The sequence below is a fragment of the Rhinolophus sinicus genome, chromosome 14 (assembly GCF_057876585.1).
Source record: "Rhinolophus sinicus isolate RSI-liver-muscle chromosome 14, RSI-T2T, whole genome shotgun sequence".
Taxonomy (NCBI): domain Eukaryota; kingdom Metazoa; phylum Chordata; class Mammalia; order Chiroptera; family Rhinolophidae; genus Rhinolophus; species Rhinolophus sinicus.
In genome coordinates this window covers 142635067-142655167 of record NC_142514.1, presented here as the reverse complement: position 1 = coordinate 142655167, position 20101 = coordinate 142635067, and the positions used below count along the sequence as shown (strand labels likewise).

General features: G+C 36.6%; 2 protein-coding genes across 2 annotated transcripts; one reads left to right on the top strand and one right to left on the bottom strand.

Annotated features, from left to right (window-relative positions):
- The first annotated feature begins 1862 nt into the window (after nucleotides 1-1862).
- OR52A1 (olfactory receptor family 52 subfamily A member 1) lies at nucleotides 1863-2801 on the top strand. Its single transcript, XM_019715841.2, has one exon. The coding sequence runs from the start codon at nucleotides 1863-1865 to the stop codon at nucleotides 2799-2801; it is 939 nt and encodes a 312-aa protein (XP_019571400.2).
- An 8749-nt stretch (nucleotides 2802-11550) lies between these two features.
- Nucleotides 11551-12501, bottom strand: LOC109436965 (olfactory receptor 52A5-like). Its single transcript, XM_019715845.2, has one exon. It carries the CDS (start codon nucleotides 12499-12501, stop codon nucleotides 11551-11553), a length of 951 nt encoding a protein of 316 aa, XP_019571404.1.
- Between the last annotated feature and the right edge of the window lie 7600 nt (nucleotides 12502-20101).

Here is a 20101-nt window from a genome sequence, read left to right as displayed (position 1 = left end):
CTCTCCCACCTGCCATCCCACTCTCAGTTTCTGTCAGGTAATGCTCACATGTCAGCTCTTTATTCTTGAATAATTCATTATGATTGTTCTTAAAGGATTCTTATTCTAATTCTGATTACATTTGAGGAAGAAAAATTTTACCCCTAATACAGTCAGTGATCTATGAATTGGGGTTTCATGGAATTAAGCCTTGAAGAGCAAACCTATGGAAATCAAAATACTGAGTTGACTGACTTATCTATCCCAAATATATCACTGATAGAGCCTTCTTGTCATAGGATGACACTTACTGGCTTGATTTCTTCACTTGAGGTTTTGGTGCATAAACTAGAGCTGCTTCTTGAATTACTAGCATAGTCAGTGACATTCAGTAAACAGTTAACTGATCATGAGCTTGATGACATAAAGTAACTTTATTGAAAAGTCTACAAAAAGATGAAATAACTTAACCCTATTTTTCACAAAATCACAAACACTCCTCTAATGCATGGCTTGATAATTTTTTACTTCAAACTATGTAATATAAAAAGTAATGATTATGATCAGGGGATTTTCATATAAGGCATAAGAGCCCAAGTTTTCAGAAAATTCAGTAATCAGTGAATTGAGAAGTCATTAAATTCTCTTCAGTTGCTCTACAATCCTCTCCTGAATCATCTCTTGTATCCTGAGTTCTGCCCTCTGTCTTCTGTTTCTAGTTCTATATATAGTATTTGATTCATTTTAAGAAACCTGTGTTTATCCTTTGTTTTCTGTTAACTTTTTATGCCTGAGCTCACAAAATGATGTGTGTTCCAAATTATCTATAGTTTGGAATTCATTGGTGGGGAACATGTCTATAAAATAGAATTGTTAAGAATTAATGAGCCTAAATTGGCCAAATATCATGCTAATGATAGCGCTGAGCATTTATCCCAAGAAACGAGACCCTATTCTGACTAAGGTACCCATTCCCCAACATCCTGTGGTTGTCAAGAATACTCCTCTTGCCCGTCTACGTTGTTGCTGTCAGTTTCCTTTCTCCTAGAGATTCCTCCCCTCTAGATATTCTGCACAGTGCATTATAGAATTTGAGTTATTTTATGCAAACAACTAATTTTAAGGATTTCAGCTGTATATAGGCAAAATAGAATACAGTTTTACTAGCAATGTAAAAAGTAGCAAGGAACTTTGACCCAGACTTGACAAAAGTACATGGATTTGAACGATCTTTTCTAAAGCTCTTCCTTCACATTATTTTGAAAGAACATTCATTCTTACATAGATACAGATAATATAGATATATATAGAGAGAGTTATAAATATGTTATGATCTTGGGTGTCAACTGTTTCTATCTCTTTTCTCTTTCATAGTGAGGCTTTTACACTGTTATAGTAGTCAGAGTCTGAAAATTTGCTCGTCCAAACCAACTATTCCTTACTTAAAGGCAACTAGAATACTAAGATAGCTGGAATGTGGGATATGGAGAGATTCATCAAACTCAATTTCCAAGCAAAATAAACAAGTCTAATTTTTTTTTTTTTTTTTTTTTTTCGTCCACAGGTCTGGAAAGGAAATGATAGACAGGTCAGCAGTTTAACGCCTTTTCTAGGTGATATTGCTGGTTCTAATGCAGTTGGCCTGCCATGCACATAACATCTTATTGTATTACAGTGTTTGTGGATGCCTTTCCTGAAAACAGTGATGTGTCTCTATGGATCTGTCTTTTCCCTCAACAGTATCAATGAGATGAATGATATGATCTTAGAGTTCTACCCAAAGCACACAGACTTCATATGATGACTTTGGATAAAAATAGGAAGTAAAAGGAACACTAGTACTACTAACCTCTTTTGTTTGCATCAGGAGGCCCAAAGATACTATGTCCATTTCCAACATCACAGTTTTCATGCCTTCTATGTTGACACTCATAGGGATCCCAGGCCTACAGTCTGTGCAGTGCTGGATTGGAATTCCCTTCTGTGCCATGTATCTCATTGCTATGATTGGAAATTTCTTACTTCTGATCATCATCAAATTAGAACGTAGCCTCCATGAGCCTATGTACATTTTCCTGGGGATGTTAGCAATCACAGATATTGCACTTGGTACCAGCATTGTGCCCAAGATGCTTGGAATCTTCTGGTTTCATGTACCAGAGATTTATTTTGATACCTGCTTGCTTCAAATGGGGCTGATCCACACATTTCAGGGCATAGAGTCAGGCATCCTGCTGGCCATGGCCCTGGACCGTTATGTGGCTATTTGTTATCCTCTAAGACATGCTGCCATTTTCACCCACCTGCTGGTCACCCAAATAGGGGCTGCGCTAACCCTCAGGGCTGCCATTCTAGTAACTCCATCCCTAGTACTGATAAAGTGCCGGTTTCAATTTTATCATACAACAGTCATCTCTCACTCCTACTGTGAGCATATGGCCATTGTGAAACTTGCTGCAGAAAATGTCTGGGTTAACAAAATCTATGGTTTATTTGTGGCCTTCACTATTGCAGGGTTTGACCTCACATTCATCACACTGTCTTATATACAGGTATTTATCACAGTTTTCCGTTTGCCCCAGAAGAAGGCTAGGTTGAAAGCATTCAGTACTTGCATTGCTCACATCTGTGTCTTCCTACAGTTCTACCTCCTTGCCTTCTTCTCCTTCTTCACACATAGGTTTGGTTCTCACATCCCCCCTTATATCCATATCCTCTTTTCTAGTATTTACTTGCTGGTCCCTCCATTTCTCAATCCACTCATCTATGGTGCAAAGACCAAGCAGATTCGCATTTATGTGGTAAAAATGTTCTGTTCATAAAATCCACTGTGATTAATACCATCATGCCTTCCTCTTTATGCAGTGATTGCTCACAACAAAATAAACAACATAAAACTCATGTTAGTTGAGATGCTTGAGTTTTTGTTTGTTTTGTGAAATTTGCCAGGATGATAGTTACTTTTCAGATCATTATAACCTGCAATAGCTATCAATCAATAGGATTGTAGCTCTTATCTGTGTCATGAGAGAGAAGTGTAGAAAAATAAAAAATAGTGAACATATATTGTTTCCTTCCTTTTTCTTTTTTTCTCTCCAAAAGGATTTATGAATTATGCTTCTCTCACTGAATTTAAGTGCACCCAAAGCTCATTGTTTAGGGGTGTCCAGATACTCAATGCAAACAACTTGTTGACTCTGTTTCTTGATAATCGTCATCATCATAAAGAGAAAATTAGAGGAAATATATTTTAACCATACACAATTCACAAAAACAAACAAAAAACTTTATGGAACTGATGAAACAATAAAAATCTTTTAAAATTAGCATATTTTCATGGTTATTTTGGGAGATACAGGCTCAAAAATTATGAGAACTCAATGTTCCATTTTACACATCAATACTTTTTTCTGATATCTCCACCATTTACTTCTTTATTAATTCATCAAGTGTTAGCAAAAATACGATATTGTTAATATTATGTTAGAGAGTAGTGGCATAATGATATATTTGACACAATGCTTAAGTTTCATGAATTTGTCAGCTTTGCAGACGTATAGTCATGAAGGGGTGTGTGTGTGTATGTGTGTGTGTGGGGAGAGAGAGAGAGAGAGAGAGAGAGAGAGAGAGAGAGAGAGAGAGAGGAGAAAGAAACGTCAGTGGTACCCATAGAGTGTGAGGTTAGCAAAGAGAATAAAGCATTGAAATCTAACTGAGAGCAGCAGTCAGGAAAGTTATGTTTGTTTTGTTTTGTGTTTTCGTTAGGAAGTCTGATTTTTGAGGAATGATGATAAACACATGGCTAAGCAAGTAAGGACAACCTGTGCCAAGTAGGTGGTAGAGGAGATTTAAACTAGAAAATGTAGTTTAAGGTAACCGCACAGTTGTTGTTTTTTGTTAAATGTAAGTACAAGGTGTTTATCTATAGATGGATGGATAAAAAAGATGTGCTATATACATACAATGGAATATTACCCATCAATAAAAAAAGATTGAATCTTGACATTTACAATAACATGTATGGACCTAGAGGGTATTATACTAAGTGAAATCAGTCAGAAAAGAAAGATAAATACGATATGGTTTCATTTATATGTAGAATTTAACAAACAAACAAACAAACAAAAACAAAAACAGACTCTTAGAACAGAGACCACAGAGATGGTTGCCAGAGGGGAGGGGGAGGGAGGTATGGATGAAAAAGGTGAAGAGGAATATAGTCAATAATATTGTGATAGGCTTGTATGGTGACATATGATTATTAGAATTAGTGGGGTCATCACATTGTGAGGTATAAAAATGTCTAATCATGGTATTATACAATTGAAACTAATGTAACTAATATAATATTGTATACTGACCATAGTTAATTTTTTAAATAAATTAATAAATTAAAAAGAAAAAGAATGGCCATGGATACTGTGCAGAGTTGTTGAATTTTATTCTGAAAGCTATAATGTGTCATTGGAGAGTTTTTCTCTATAAGAAGTGTGTGTGTGTGTGTGTGTGTGTGTGTGTGTGTGTGTGTGTGGTGTGCATCTATTTGTGGCAACACATCTTCTTTGTGGTGTTAAAACATCATGCTTTTTAATTAATCAAGGCTATTATACTAATGAAGAGATGGAGTATTTTGTGTAAGATTAATGAATTGAGTAGTTAAAGCTAGTAGTAGATTGTTCCTGAAAACCTCAGCTCATCGAACTGAAGTGTTTTTATTTAATTTTTTTAAAAAAAATTATGGAATATATTTACATGTGTAAAGATGTCCATACTTTCATTTGTGACATTAAAATAATTACATATATAAAAATATTGGACTGCATGTCACATTGATGGTGGATACTATGTCTTGTTTATGGACTGGGCTTTATCAGATGATAGCTGAGGATCATCTCTTTGCAAACCTAGAGCTATCTTGAGCATCTTTTGAGACTGTTTTAAATATAAATATGTATTACATATGATTTCATTGGATTAGCAATATGGGCTGTTGTTCTTAGATAACATTATTTCCTTAGGAATAAAACTGAAATGGCACCAGAGGTAATTTCTTAATGTTCTAGCCAGTGTTCAGCAAACTTTTATGTTAGGGCCAAATAAATAGCTTATGCTTCGTGAGTAAAGAGGCAATTCAAGAATATTATGTAGGTATTTATATAACAAGAGATCAAATATATTTCCACAAAATTGTGGTGACATTTATATATAATAACAATATTCATAATTTGTGGTTTTTCTGCAATGCAGGTCTACTTATTAGAAGAATGTAATTCACTTATTTTCCCCTGGGGATAACATTCTGCTTAAGTGGTGTGAAAGTTAGGTTTCTCCCTATCATCAAATTGATTGCAAAAGTTCATCTATACAAACCATTCTTAGCTAGTAGGCTGTACATAAACAGACAGCAGGGCAGTTTTGAACAGTCCACTATAATTCTAAGCTTATCTGGAGAAGTTTGAAATGTGTCTAACAATTACTAGTTCTGGCAGTCATCCTAAAAAATATGTGGGGCTATAAGATTGACATAGAGACAGAATATGAAACTAGAATGTATTTGTATCGTATTAAACTGTCAATACATGATAAAATATCTAATCTAGAACTCAGATTGCTCAATAATTGTGGTCTTCAAATTATCAGGACCAGTTCTAAAGTGAAGCAATTCAATGGAAAATGGAAAAACTTTTCAGCAAGTAGAACTGCAACAACTGGTAAAAATTGGTATATATGTATTCTTAACTTTTATTATATACCATGTAAAATAATAATAAACTGAAATGTTTTCTTTATTGTACATTGTTGGCTCCTTTGTCAAAACTGATATGCCCATATTTATGTGAGTTTATTTCTCGGTTCTCAATTCTGTTCCACTGGTCTGTGTATCTGTTTTTCTGCCAATACTATGCTGTTTTGATTATCGTCTCTTTGAAGTATAATTTAAAGTCATGGAGTGTAACTTCAAATAGACCAGGAACCAGACAAGCCAAAGTCTCTCCATTACCCTTCTCTCAACTTCCCACATGCTCCTGGGCTTGTTATTTGCTCTTTTCTAGAATGGGGCTCCAGATACCCACTTCAGAGACCTGTTGTGAGGAATAAGGGAGAATGCTCACCAAGTGTGTCACATAGGTCCTGACCTCAATCTTGAATCTTGAATATTCATGGCCAGGTGTGAACACTCCTAGAATTAAGATCCAGAGAAAAATCACTATAGGTTCAAATGCAGAGAGGGAGAAATGAATAGAGCAGAGATTGGAAACTGATGCATGGATGGCTTTTCTAGCTGGAAACAGGCCAGTATTTTTGGGCAAGGCTATGGGTTGGGAAGCATTCTAGGTAGGACAACAGAATCCCCCGATGGGCTTTTATTTATTTTTATTGAGTCATAGTTCAGATACCATAACATTTGTCATTTTAAATTACCCAATTCAGTGGTTTTTTGTGTGTATTATAAAGATTGTGCAATCATCACCACTATCCAAATCCAGAATATTTTTATCATAATAAAAAAACCTATACCCATTGACAGTCACTTTGCATTTCCTCCACCCCTCCATGTCCTCACTCTTAGTCTTGGCAACCACTAATGTACCTTCTGTCTCTGTGGATTTGCCTTTCTGGATGTTTTATGTAAATAAAGCATGAAGTCTGTGGATTCCATCCACGTATCATCTAAGTACCACATTCCATTTTATGGCTGAGTAAGAGTACGTTGTATGGATATAACACATTTTATTTAGCTATTCATCAGTTGATGGATTATTTCTACTTTTTAGCTATCATTTTAAAAAGTATCACAAAAGATCCCACTTCAGGTTGTCGTCAATTTAATAAGTCCAGTCAGCATTCTTATGCATTTTTCTTCACTCACTTTATTTGCAGGGGAGAAGGAATGTATGAATTGGATATTCTGATGTATTCAGGTATCAGAGGAGACATGAGACCAGAATGGGGTAAAAGATTTTCATACATAGCAGGCGATCACAATAAGGTGGGATATGAACTATGACAGGGATGAAAGACAGTAGAAATAGATCAACAATTTAGGTGTACCTCATTGTGTTAAAGTATTGTTGAAACCAGAATGAGAAAGAGTGAGCTGGTAAAAATATAAGAAAACACATTGGAGGTAATAATCACTAGGTACAGAACATCTATTAGCTCTAGAAGTAGGGTGGGAAATGCTATTGAAGTGGAACAGAGTGTGATTTAATTATATTTATACTTCCCTCAGTAAACAAATGATGTGTAACATGGATTTTCAATTATTATGCTTAAATTACTTTTTGTGTATCTTTTATTATACTATTGGAAAAATAAATGTGAATATATTCCTGATGTATTAGTTAGAAAATACATTAGTTTAGCAAAGTATATACAGTGCTTATACTCAGAGTAAAGCTGTCTCTTAATGTGTTATGATTTCTTGAACAAATATTTATTAAGATTATTCTGTGTTGAGTACTGTGATTGGATTTTGATATAAGGAAATGCCCATAAAGATTCAGCCCTGTGTCTTACACTCAAGAATACAAACTATGCATAAATATCATCTTTGTATGATTTTTAAAATTACGATGAAAATAACAGTATGTCCAACATTCATGTCCTCTGTTAATTAAGGATTTCTCCATGACAAAATATTATGTCATTGATGAAGACATTTTGGATATTTTTTCATAAACTGTTAAAATAATTATAATATGATACAAAGTAAAAATGATGTATCTAATGTAACTATTAAAAAATAACCAATGAGAGTACAGCATAGGGAATAGAGTTAGTAGAATTGTAACAGCTACATGTGATGTCAGAGGGGTAGTAGATTGGGGAGGGGGGCTTATCATTTTGTGAGGGGTATAAATATCTAACTATTACATTGTTTTGTACACCTGAAACTAATTTTAAAAATAACCAATGAAAACTACTAATAGTATTTGAATTTGAGTGGTAAGATTATGGTATATTTTCCCCTCCTTATTGAATTAATTAATTTTATACAATAGAAAGTAAAAGCCAAAATGTATATTCATTTTAAGTTTAACTATTTAACTATATACGAAAGATATTTAAGAGTATAGACATTCCTGTGATCAAGAGATTATTGAAAAAGCCTATGATCTCTTTCTCTAGAAAGAGCTGTCTTCATCCCTTGTTACTGTAAATAGGAAATATATCATCTGTGTATTGCTGATTTCACCCCACCCCCAAATTCTTAGCAAGCCTTGCTACATACAGAGCTTACAATAAACGCTGTCCTCCCTACCTCTTCCAACACACCTCTCCCTGGGATCCCTGAAGTACATCTGGAAATCCTTTGATTCTCCATGGGATGGCCAAACATAAATAACAAGAGATAATTATTTGTTTTGTTTCCAATTTCCTTTTTTTAACAATCACAAGATAAAGCTGACCAATTTGCTCAGCCAAAAAATAGATTTCCATGCTATGCACTCCCCCATTTTGTGTTCCATTTCTCTGTCACATATGTCACATATGTGAGAGCAATCTAGTGCTGAGACACACAATTGCACTAAGATGCTGCAACACTGCCATCCACTGGCTGGACTAGATTTGTCAGGTCCCCTGGGAATTGAGTGAGCAGCTAAGCTAGTCTTCAGAAATGATTTCTGTTCCTCTGGCCCTGAACCTCCTTCTTTGCCCCAGGGAATAAAAGGTATCTCTGAGGATTTACAAGAGACTGATAAAGTTTTGTCAGCAAGGAAAACTATGGTAGAAAACACAAATCTTCCCCATTTGGGACTATCAAAGAGCAACCTTCTTCTGTGCCCGTCACTTCCCACTGTTGTTCTTGGACCATGAGTATGTGGATAGTTAGAAATGTGTACCAGGTCAAGTGGAGATGAAATTATATATATTTAAGTATAAGCACAAGTATAGCCAATCAATGTAGACTCTAGACACAACACAAAAGTAAAGAGTATAAACACATTTTTTATATAGTCTAATTTTGAACTTCCAGGCACTACAATTCAAGAACAGTGATGATAAATTGGAGACTCTGCTTTGGAAGACGGGAGAGGTTAAAGGCAGTTAGCAGAATGCTATTGGAGAAGTTGCGTAGACCTGCACATTTTATACTTTGAAAAGAGAGGACCATGAGTGACGTGAATTTTTGTGCTATTATATCTGAAGATATGTGATTAAAAAAGGCGGACAGTGGTTATGCGCTCATGCGGACTCAATGTAAAGAAATTTTTCTGAAAGTGAGAGTTCTACAGTAATAAGACAGGCATGGAAGTGCATCAACGTGCCTATACAGGGTGCGATAAAAAGATATGTTGAATGTTTAAATTAAAAAAAAATTATTACACTAAAAGACACATTGCTATTAATCCCCCTCAAAATACCCCCCCACACACACTTCAAACACACTTATCCCATCATTCTTGTCACTTTCTGAAGCAGTCTTGGAAGTCCTCTTTCATAAGTGTCTTTACTTCATCCTCCATCATGACAATGCTCCATGTCACATATCGCTTCTGGTATATGGCAATTTCTGTCAAATAAAAACACTACGGTGTGTCCTCATCCACCGTATTCACCGGATCTGGCACCATGAGACTTCTGGCTCTTTCCCGACGTCAAAATGACCATGAAAGGAAAACGTTTTGAATCAATAAATATTAAATTATTAAAAATCCAGGACAATCTCCAAAACTATAGGTACATTTTTTTAAAAATATGGTTTAAACTATGCAGACTACCATAGATTACAAAAAAGAACACTGAGAGCAAAAGGAAACCTCAGTTATGGCAAAAAAATTTCAAAAGAGTTTGAGACTAATTCTACAGAAAGAATATTATTACTGATATAGGAATCAGGGGCTGAGGCACTAGGTAGAGAATATATCACAATGAGTGTAAAAAGAAAAAAGTAACAGAAATGGATACATCGCTTGAAGAGAATAAGGCCTTAAGAGAAAAATATAATTTAAAAAGTGTAATTGGGAAAATTCTAACTTTTGGCACTATATAGATCCTTGATCAATTTAGAGATTAAAGGACAGTGCAGTATTCATGGTGAAAACTTTACACAATTTTGTGTTAGGACGGATGACCCTGACTCCATGTAAAAATCTAGTCCAAAACCGGAAGACATTAATGTAATGAAACTGCCAATTTTTGCCCTTATAGAGTTTGACATTGTATTAGTCAACCACAAAATGCAAACACATCAGGCTCATATCAAAGAACATGATGTGAATACATTCTAATCAGTAGAAAGTGTAAAGAATGACGGGGAAAGTCCAATTCCACATCTCTAAATATTCAAAGTGCTGGTATTTGCCACCAGTTTGCTGTATCATTAGGTCAGAGTAAAAAATCTGCATCTAGTTGTCTTTTTTTTTTTTTGGTGTCCATACTTTTTATTAAACTTAATTAAGATCTGAACACATCTTTTTCCTTCCATACATTTTACAAATGGGCATTTTTTTTTTGTCTTTCGTTTTGGTTTTTTATTTATGAAATGTATTGGGGTAATATTGGTTAGTAAAATGATACAGGTTTCAAGTGTACACTTCTATAATACATCATCTATATATTGCATTGTGTTCACCACCCAAACACAGTTCTCCTTCCTTTCACCATATATGTGCCTAGCTGTCGTCATCAGCCTGCACCTGACTTTTACAGAAAAACCCATTTTAAGATGAAAGTTAATAAACACTAATACAACTTTCTATAGAGGAATGCCAGTATAATTATTTTGGAAATTAGTTCCAGAGAAACACAAAAATAACCACAAAACCATAAGCATATATTTTTAAAAATATATAGTCTTACTTGCATAACTTATTGTTTTCCTTTTGAGCTGTAGTTATAAAACTTTCTATTTAAAATTTTATTTTACTTATCTGTAAGATCTTAACACAAAACAAGAATGAATGTTAACTGCTAATCATTCCACATTTGTCTTTCATCCAAATTTCTCTTCTGAGGTTTAATTTTGTTTAGAATTCTATTATATATGCCCTTGTAGTAGACTGTGTGAAATATTTTTTGGGGAAAGAAGAAATTCTGACTACATTTTGATGTATAAATTAATAATCTCAATCTCGACTTTATGTTAATTCATGCCATTTTATAAAGAGTTTGTGACAATGTAACATACATGATAGTAGATAAATGAGAGATCTAGTTTTATATACATTAGAATTATAATACATTAGACTGAATTTCTTATGTAGTGGCAAAAATGCCACTTGATGTTTTTAAACAGAGGGTAAAATATTAACATTTAATTTTGCTTTTAAGAAATGTCTGTCACTTAGAGCTTATTGAGCTTCAAAACTATTTTCATAATTTTCACCTTTTATGTCATGTGGGTACTGGATATGATTAGCTCTGTGTGTTTCAACTAAGTCTCTATTCAAAACAAGTGGAAGTATTTCAGTAAGAGCCACAGTCTTACTGTATTGAATGCAAAACAAGAACTCCATGTTTTAGTACACAACAAACTTGAGAAATCACAGACTCTCATTAAGAATGTTTTTCTGTGTTTTGTTGTTGGTGTTGGTTTTGGAAACAAAATAAGGTAATAGAAAATCAAGAAGCAAACTTAGAGTGAAAAATCTTGTACACTTGATTTCTAATCTGTTTGGTCTTCACCCCATACACAATAGGATTGAGTAAAGGTGGGACAAGCAGATAAATGTTGGACAGCAGAATATGAATATAAGGTGGAATATGGAACCCAAACCTGTGTGTAAAGAAGGAGAAGAAACCTAGGAGATAAAACTCAAGGAAGACACAAATGTGGGCAATGCAGGTGTTGAAGGCTTTGAGCCTGGCTTCCTTTTGAGGCAGACTGAAGACAGTTATAAATATTCGGATGTAGGAGAGTGTGATGAAGATTATGTCAAAGCCAAGTATACAAAAAGCCACAAACAGACCATAGATTTTGTTGATTCGAGTATCTTCTGTTGCCAACTTCACGATGGCCATGTGCTCACAGTATGAATGGGAGACCACAGTGGTCCGGTAATATTTCAGCCTGCATTTGATGAGGATGAGACATGGAACTGCAAGGAGTGCTGCTCTGAGTGTCACTCCAACTCCAATCTGAGTGATTAGTTCATGGGTAAAAATGGTTGCATGTCTCAGAGGATCACAGATCGCCACATAGCGGTCCAGGGCCATGGCCAGCAGAATACCCGACTCAATACCCTGAAAGGTATGGATGAGCCACATCTGAAAAAGACAGACATCAAAATATATTTCTGGTAAATGGAACCAGAATATTCCCAGCATTTTTGGTAGGATGCAGGTACTGAGAACCATGTCTGTCGCTCCAAGCATTGCCAGAAGGAGATACATAGGTTCGTGGAGGCTTGGCTCAGACTTGATAATGACCATAAGCAGGAAATTTCCAACCAAAGCAATGATGTACATGGCACAGAAAGGAATGCCAATCCAGAACTGAACAGACTCCAAGCCAGGGATCCCAATCAGTGTCAGTACCGAGGGCATGAAGACTGTGCCATTGAGCTTGAACATGATGGCTTACAACTCCCTGCTTTAGAGCTTTTGATTCAAAGTAGCAGTTGTGCTGAGTAACTGTCTTCTATTTTCAGTTTTCACCTAGATTTATACAATCAGAAGTTAAATGTGGTTTCAAATGGCATTTTGAAAGACATACTCACTTTGATTGGGCAATTTAGTTGGTCTAGGAATGCAGATACAGGATCCCTGAATGATTTACCCTAATTTCAATTCTCTTCTCTGTCTTTTCTCCCCCTTCCCTTTTTCCCTCTGTCTGTTCTTCTCTGCATCTCTCTCTGTCTGTCTGTCTGTCTCTCTCTCTGTTTTTCTCTCTCTCCCTCTCTCACGCGTGCACACACACACACACACACACACACACACAGATACTAACAAGAATATACACATTCATTATTGAGAAAAGACATAGTCTAGCAATGTGAGGACATATGATTATATATTATCAGTTAAAAATTATCCCACTGAATATCAGTCGTTTTGTTTGTTAATAGAATATGGCTATATATGGTGACGTACTGATATGTTACCAAATATTATTTCCTGTGTTCTATCACAAGAAGCTTTTAGTCAAGAGATCAGGCAGAAAGAAATGAAAGGCATACTCACTATTTCAAGTGCTATAGTAAGCACTGGGGCAATAAGAACTGATCAAGTAGGGTCCTCAGTTTCAAGGAGACAATGACCTACTGTATGATGTCATATAAGTGTCATGTTAAAAATATTCACATCGAGAAGTGTGTAGAAGTGGTATAACACAGAATTTGCACCCTACCTTCATTCCAGAATTGGATGCTGGGGAGTTTTGGTGCAAGGATTACTTGAAGGGCAAATTGTGCGAGCAGGGGAAGAGGGAAGGGAGCGGAGAAGAGACGCAGCCACATCTGTGGCTGTGGAGACATAGGGTATCCCAGGACGTGTGGGGAGCCATGGTTACAGCTAACTCCCAGCGGTTTATGCTTAACCTAAGCTGCTGAGGAATGTGGTGGGAGCGGCCAGTTCCCAGACACAGAAGGCTGATGCCTATCAGGGCAATTGATAGGATAATTACTTTTGAGAGTTTCAGTGAATTTTGTATCCTCTATGTGAAAGTTAAAGAATTTACATTTGTTAAGGTAATGCATATTTTCGTTGCTAAGTTGCACGTACTCAAACTGCTTATATGGGTGCAGTAAAAAAAAAAACTTAGTGGCTTCAGCATCACTGGAGTCCGCGATCGCCATCATCATTTGTGTGAGTGTCTTTTATTCATTCCCACTCCCCCATTCGGGAACCCATCAACTTGTGGCGGCTGGCCCGTCACAAGGACGGAACAGAGAACACAAAAGCCAGGAGGTGGGCTCTTTCCCTGTGTCCCACAGCTGATCTCTCCCACCAAGGGGGCAGCATATCCAACATCTGAGGCAGTAACCTCAGCTGAGACCTCTAGCTGGGCGCTAGGTTGGAAAAAGGATACGAACTCCCTACCTGGGCCCTTACCCCACTCTCCCAATCCTACCCCCAACCTTCCAAAGACTTAAACTGGTCCATGAACTGAGGAGTAGTGTCAGGTTACAGAGGAGCCATAGTGCTCAGGTTCTGGGAAGACCTGTGTGCAGCTCTGACCCAGGGAAGAGGCTGGGAAGAGTGTGATTTTTGCTGGGCTAGGAGAGAAGAGACTCCTCCACCCCCAGCAACCACCTTTTCTGGCTTGCCTAGTGCAGGGCAATGACAACTGTGGAGACTCTCCCAGGGATCAGCATTGGCCAGCAGAAACAGCTCTGGGCTTTCAGCAGCTCAGAAATCTCCCTCCCACCACCACACACACGCACACACGGAAGAATTGCCCTAAGACTCAGGAGAACTGGGCACAGGGCTGGTGGTGCTACTCTCAATGTTCATATGTGCAGGCAAGAGCAGAAACAGCACTGACTTTGTAGAAACTACCATCTAGACCCCTCAGCCCCACACATCTAAATCTGCAGTCCCAAGGTCACTCTGGGCATCAGGTGACCGGCTCTGCCTACACAATACACAGAGGACTCTTTGGTACAGCAGAGGACAACCTGGAGATTACTTGGTGGGCTTAAGCCAAGACTGGCGCTGCATTTTTTTGTTTAGTTTTGTTTTTATATCTTTGATATCTTTGCCTGTGTTGAGTGTGGGTTATCGGTTGTTTTTACATGTGAGTGTATTTGGTTTTTTCTTTGTTGTTGTTGTTGTGCTTGGTGATTTGCTTTGTTCTGAAATTGCCCTACACCAGGGCCCAGCTTAAGAGGCACAAGATTCAACACACCCAGAGGCCAACTCCAGACAAAACCAGAGTACTACCAGGTTTCACCTTTAAGTGACACACCCAGAGGGAATTCTCTACAGGCACAAGAGCCCATAGAGGCCAAACCTCATTAAAGTGGTCAACCCTCACGCAGCAGAATATCCTGCTGTGGGCAGAGCCAAGTCTCACAACTAGTCAGCCTAGGAGTCAACCCTGCCTATTCACAAGCTAAAAGCAATTAAAGATCAACTTTAACAAGACAATATACACAACGCAGGAGTCACCTTTACAGCACACGCAGAGGAGAAGAAGGAAGTGGTGAAAGTCAAATATAAGATAACCCAGCAAAGAACTAAGAACCCTAGGGGATCTACCTAATACATCAAAGCAAACACAGAGAGTCAGCCAGAATGGGGAAACAAAGAAATATGTCCCAAATAAAAGAACAGAAGAAATCTCCAGAATTTGAACCAAATGAAATAGAGGTAACCAACCTATCAGAGACAGAGTTCAGAACACTGATGATAAGAATGTTTAAGGAGCTTAGTGACGACATAAAGAAGGATAGAAAAATCATAATGAACAACGAGTTAGAACTAAAGAATACAATAACTGAAATAAAGAACTCACTTGAAGGAATTACCAGCAGGTTAGATGAAGCAGAGGATCGAATCAGCAACTTAGAAGACAAGTTAGCAGGGATCACCCAAACAGAACAACAAAAAGAAAAAAGAATAAAAAATAATGAAGATGGTTTAAGAGACCTCTGGGATGACATCAAGTGCAACAACATGCCCATCATAGGAATACCAGAAGGTGAAGAGAGGAAGCAAGGGATTGAGAACATATTTGAAGTAATAATGTCTGAAAACTTCTCTAACCTAGTGAAGGAAACCAACATACAAACCCAGGAAGTGCAGAGTTCCAACCATGATAAACCCAAACAGCTCCACACCAAGACACATTATAGTTAAAATGGCAAAGGTTAAAGACAAAGAGAGAATCATAAAAGCAGCAAGAGAAAAACAGAGGGTTAATACAAGAGAACTCCTATAAGACTATCAAATGACTTTTCTACAGAAAGATTGCAGGTCAGGAGGGAGTGGCAGGAGATACTCAAGGTGATCGAAAACGAAGGACTACAACCTAGATTGCTTTTTCCATCAAGGTTATCATTTAGACTTGAAGGAGAGATAAAGAGCTTCCAAGAAAAGAATAAGCTAAAGGAATTTATTACCACCAAGCCAGCATTGCAGGAAATATTAAAAGGACTTTTGTAAACAGAAGAAAGATGAAAACAATTTAACTACAAATTTAACAAATGGCAATAGCTATGTACCTATCAATAATCACTTTAAATGTAAACGGATTAAATGCTCCAATCAAGAGACATAGGGTGGCTGAGTGGATAAGAAAGCCAGACCCTTGTATATGCTGTATATAAGGGAGACTCACCTCAGATCAAAAGACACACACAGGCTGAAAGTGAAGGGTTGCAATAAGATATTTCATGCAAATGGAAAGGAGAAAAAGCTGGGGAATATATTAAAAGACAAATATGGTCACTATAATAATAAAGTGATCGATCCAACAAGAGGACATAACCCTAGTAAACATCTATGCACCCAACATAGGAACACCTAAATATATAAAACATATATTGACTGACATAAAGACACAGATTAACAGTAACACTATCATAGTAGGGGACTTCAACACACCTCTGACAACAAGGGATAGGTCTTCCAGACAGAAAATCGATATGGAAACAACTGTCTTAAATGACACATTGGGCCACTTGGATTTAATCGATATTTTCAGAGCATGTCACCCCAAAGCTGCAGAATGCACATTCTTTTCAAGCACACTGGAATATTTTCCAAGAAAGACCACATGTTAGGCCACAAAACAAGTCTTGATAAATTTAAGAAAATTGAAATCATACCAATTGTCTTCTCTGACCACAGTGCTATGAAATTAGAAATGAACTACAGGAAAAAACTGGAAGACACACCAATTCATGGAGGCTGAATAACATGTTACTAAATAATGAATGGGTCAACCATGAGATCAAAGAAGAAATCAAAAGATATCTCGAGACAAATGAAAATGAAAACACAACGACCCAAAATCTATGGGATGCAGCAAAAGCAGTCCTAAGAGGGAAATTCATAGCATTGCAGGCCTACCTAAAGACACAAGAAAAATCACTAATCAACAGTTTATCTTCACACTTAAGGGATCTGGAAAAAGAACAGCAAAATAAGCCCAAAGGGAGTACAAGGAAGGAGATAATAAAGATCAGAGTGGAAATAAATGAAATAGAAACCAGAAAAACAATACAAAAGATCAATGAATCCAACAGTTGGTTTTTAGAGAAGATAAAATCAACAAACCTTTAGCCAGACTCATTAAAAAAAAAAGACAGGACCCAAATTAATAAAATCAGAAATGAAAGAGGAGAAGTGACAACAGATACCACAGAAATACAAACAAAAATTAAGAAATTACTATGAGCAACTATATGCCAACAAATTTGACAATCTGGAAGAAATGGACAATTTTCTAGAAGCATAAAACCTTCCAAGGCTAACTCAAGAAGAAACAGAAAACCTGAGTAGACTGATTACCACCAAGGAAATTTAATCAGTAATCAACAATCTCCCAACAAACAAAAGCCTTGGATCAGATGGCTCTACAGGTGAATTTTACAAAACATTCAAAAAAGAATTATCACCTATTCTCCTCAAGCTCTTCCAAAAAAATCCAGAAGGGGAGAAGGCTCCCAAACACTTTTTATGAGGCCACTATCACCCTGATCCCAAAATCAGACAAAGACACCACAAAAAAAGAAAACTACAGGCCGATATCTCTAATGAACATAGATGCAAAAATCCTCAACAAAATATTAGTGAACAGAATTCAGCAGTACATTAAAAAGATCATACACCATGATCAAGTGGGATTCACCCCTGGTATGCAAGGGTGGTTCAACATCCACAAATCAATTAATGTGATACACCACATTAACAAAATGAAAAATAAAAACCACATGATTATATCAATAGATACAGAAAAAGCATTTGACAAAATCCAGCAGCCATTTATGATAAAAACACTTAAGAAAGTGGGAATAGAGGGATCATATCTCAACATAATAAAGGCCATATATGATAAACCCATAGCTAACATCATACTCAATGAGGAAAAGCTAAAACCATTCCCCTTAAGATCAGGAACAAGGCAAGGTTGCCCACTTTCTCCACTTCTCTTCAACACAGTGCTGGAAGTTCTACCCACAGCAATCAGACAAGAAAAGGAAATAAAAGGCATCCAAATCGGTAAGGAGGAAGAAAAATTGACATTACATGCAGATGACATGATACTATATATAGAGAACCCTAAAGACTTCACCAAGAAACTATTAGAGCTGATAGATAAATTTAGTAAAGTAGCAGGATACAAAACTAAATTTCAGAAATCAGTTGCATTTGTATATACCAATAATAAAATATCAGAAGGAGAAATTTAAAAAAAAATCCCATTTACATCCCATTTACAATTGCTTCAAAGACTATAAAATATCTGGGAATGAATTTAATCAAAGAAGTAAATGATCTATACTCAGAAAATTACAAGACACTGAAGAAAGAAATGAAAGAAGATACAAGAAGATGGAAACACATACCATGTTCATGGATAGGAAGAATTAATATAGTTAAAATGTCCATCCTGCCTAAGGCAATATACATATTCAATGCAATTCCTATCAAACTACCAACAACGTTTTTCACAGAAATAGAACATATAATTCTAAAATTTATGTGGAACCATAAAAGACCCCGGATAGCCTCAGCAATCTTGAGAAATAAGAACAAAGTGGGAGGTGTAACGATACCTGACATCCAATTATACTACAAGGCTACAGTAATCAAAACAGCATGGTACTGGCATAAAAACAGACACATAGATCAATGGAACAGAATAGAGAGCCCAGAAATAAATCCATGCCTATATGGCCATTTAATCTATGACAATGGAAGCAAGAATTTATGGTGGGGTAAAGACGTAAAGACAGTCTATTCAATAAATGGTGCTGGGAAACCTGGACAGACACATGCAAAAAAATGAAGCTGAACAACCTCCTTACACCATATACAAAAATAAATTCAAAATGGCTTAAAGACTTAAATGTAAGATCTGAAATCTTAAAATTCCTAGAAGAAAATATAGGAAGAAACTTTACAGGCATTACCCGGAGTAAAATTTTTACTGATATATCTCCTCGTGCAAGGGAACTAAGAGAAAAAATAAACATGTGGGATTACATCCAACTAAAAATTTTTTCACAGCAAAGGAAACCATCAATAAAACAAAAAGGGATCCTACTGAATGGGAAAAGATATTTGCCAATGATATAACCGATAAGGGGTTAATATCACAAATATATTAAAAAACATTCAACTCAACTCCAAATAAACAAACAACCCAATTAAAAAATGGGCAGAGAACATGAAGAGTCATTTTTCTAAAAAGGACATACAGATGGCAAACAGACATATGAAAAAATGCTCAACCTCGCTAACCATCAGAGAAATGCAAATAAAAACCATAATGAGATACCATCTCACCCCAGTCAAAATGTCTATCATTAAAAAATCAACAAACAGCATGTGTTGGTGAGCATGTGGAGAAAAGGAACCCTTGTGCACTGTTGGTGGGATTGCAGATTGGTGTAGCCACTATGGAAGACAGTATGGAGATATCTCAAAATTTGAAAATGGAACTACCTCATGATCCAGCAATTCCACTCCCAGGTATCTATCCAGAGAAATCCAAAACTCTAATTCAAAAAAAATTATGCACTCCTATGTTTATTGCAGCACTATACACAATAGCCAAGACATGGAAACAACCAAAATGCCCATCGGTAGACGACTGGATTAAGAAACTGTGGTACATTTGTACAATGGAGTATTACACAGCCATAAAGAAGAAATAAATCTTACCATTTGCAGCAACAAGGATGGACCCAGACAACATTATGTTAAGTGAAATAAGTCAGACAGAGAAAGACAAATACCATATGATCTCACTTATATGTGGAAACTAAAAAGAATAAGTGAATGAGATAATCAGTAACAGTTTTGGAGACAGAGGAAAAACTGAGGGTTGCTAGGTGGGAGGGGGGGTGGGGATAAGGGGGAAGGTGAGAGGATTAGAAAGCAGTCAGTAACCACAAGATTGCCACGGAGTTACAAAAAGTTAATTTGGGGAATGTAATCAATAATGTTGTAAAGATTTTGTAGGGTATCTGATGGACACTTGTCTCGTTAGGGAGACCAC

What these genes read in the sequence shown, in the direction of transcription:
- LOC109436965 (XM_019715845.2), bottom strand. Translation starts at nt 12,501, where the DNA reads ATGTTCAAGCTCAATGGCACAGTCTTCATGCCCTCGGTACTGACACTG.
- OR52A1 (XM_019715841.2), top strand. Translation starts at nt 1,863, where the DNA reads ATGTCCATTTCCAACATCACAGTTTTCATGCCTTCTATGTTGACACTC.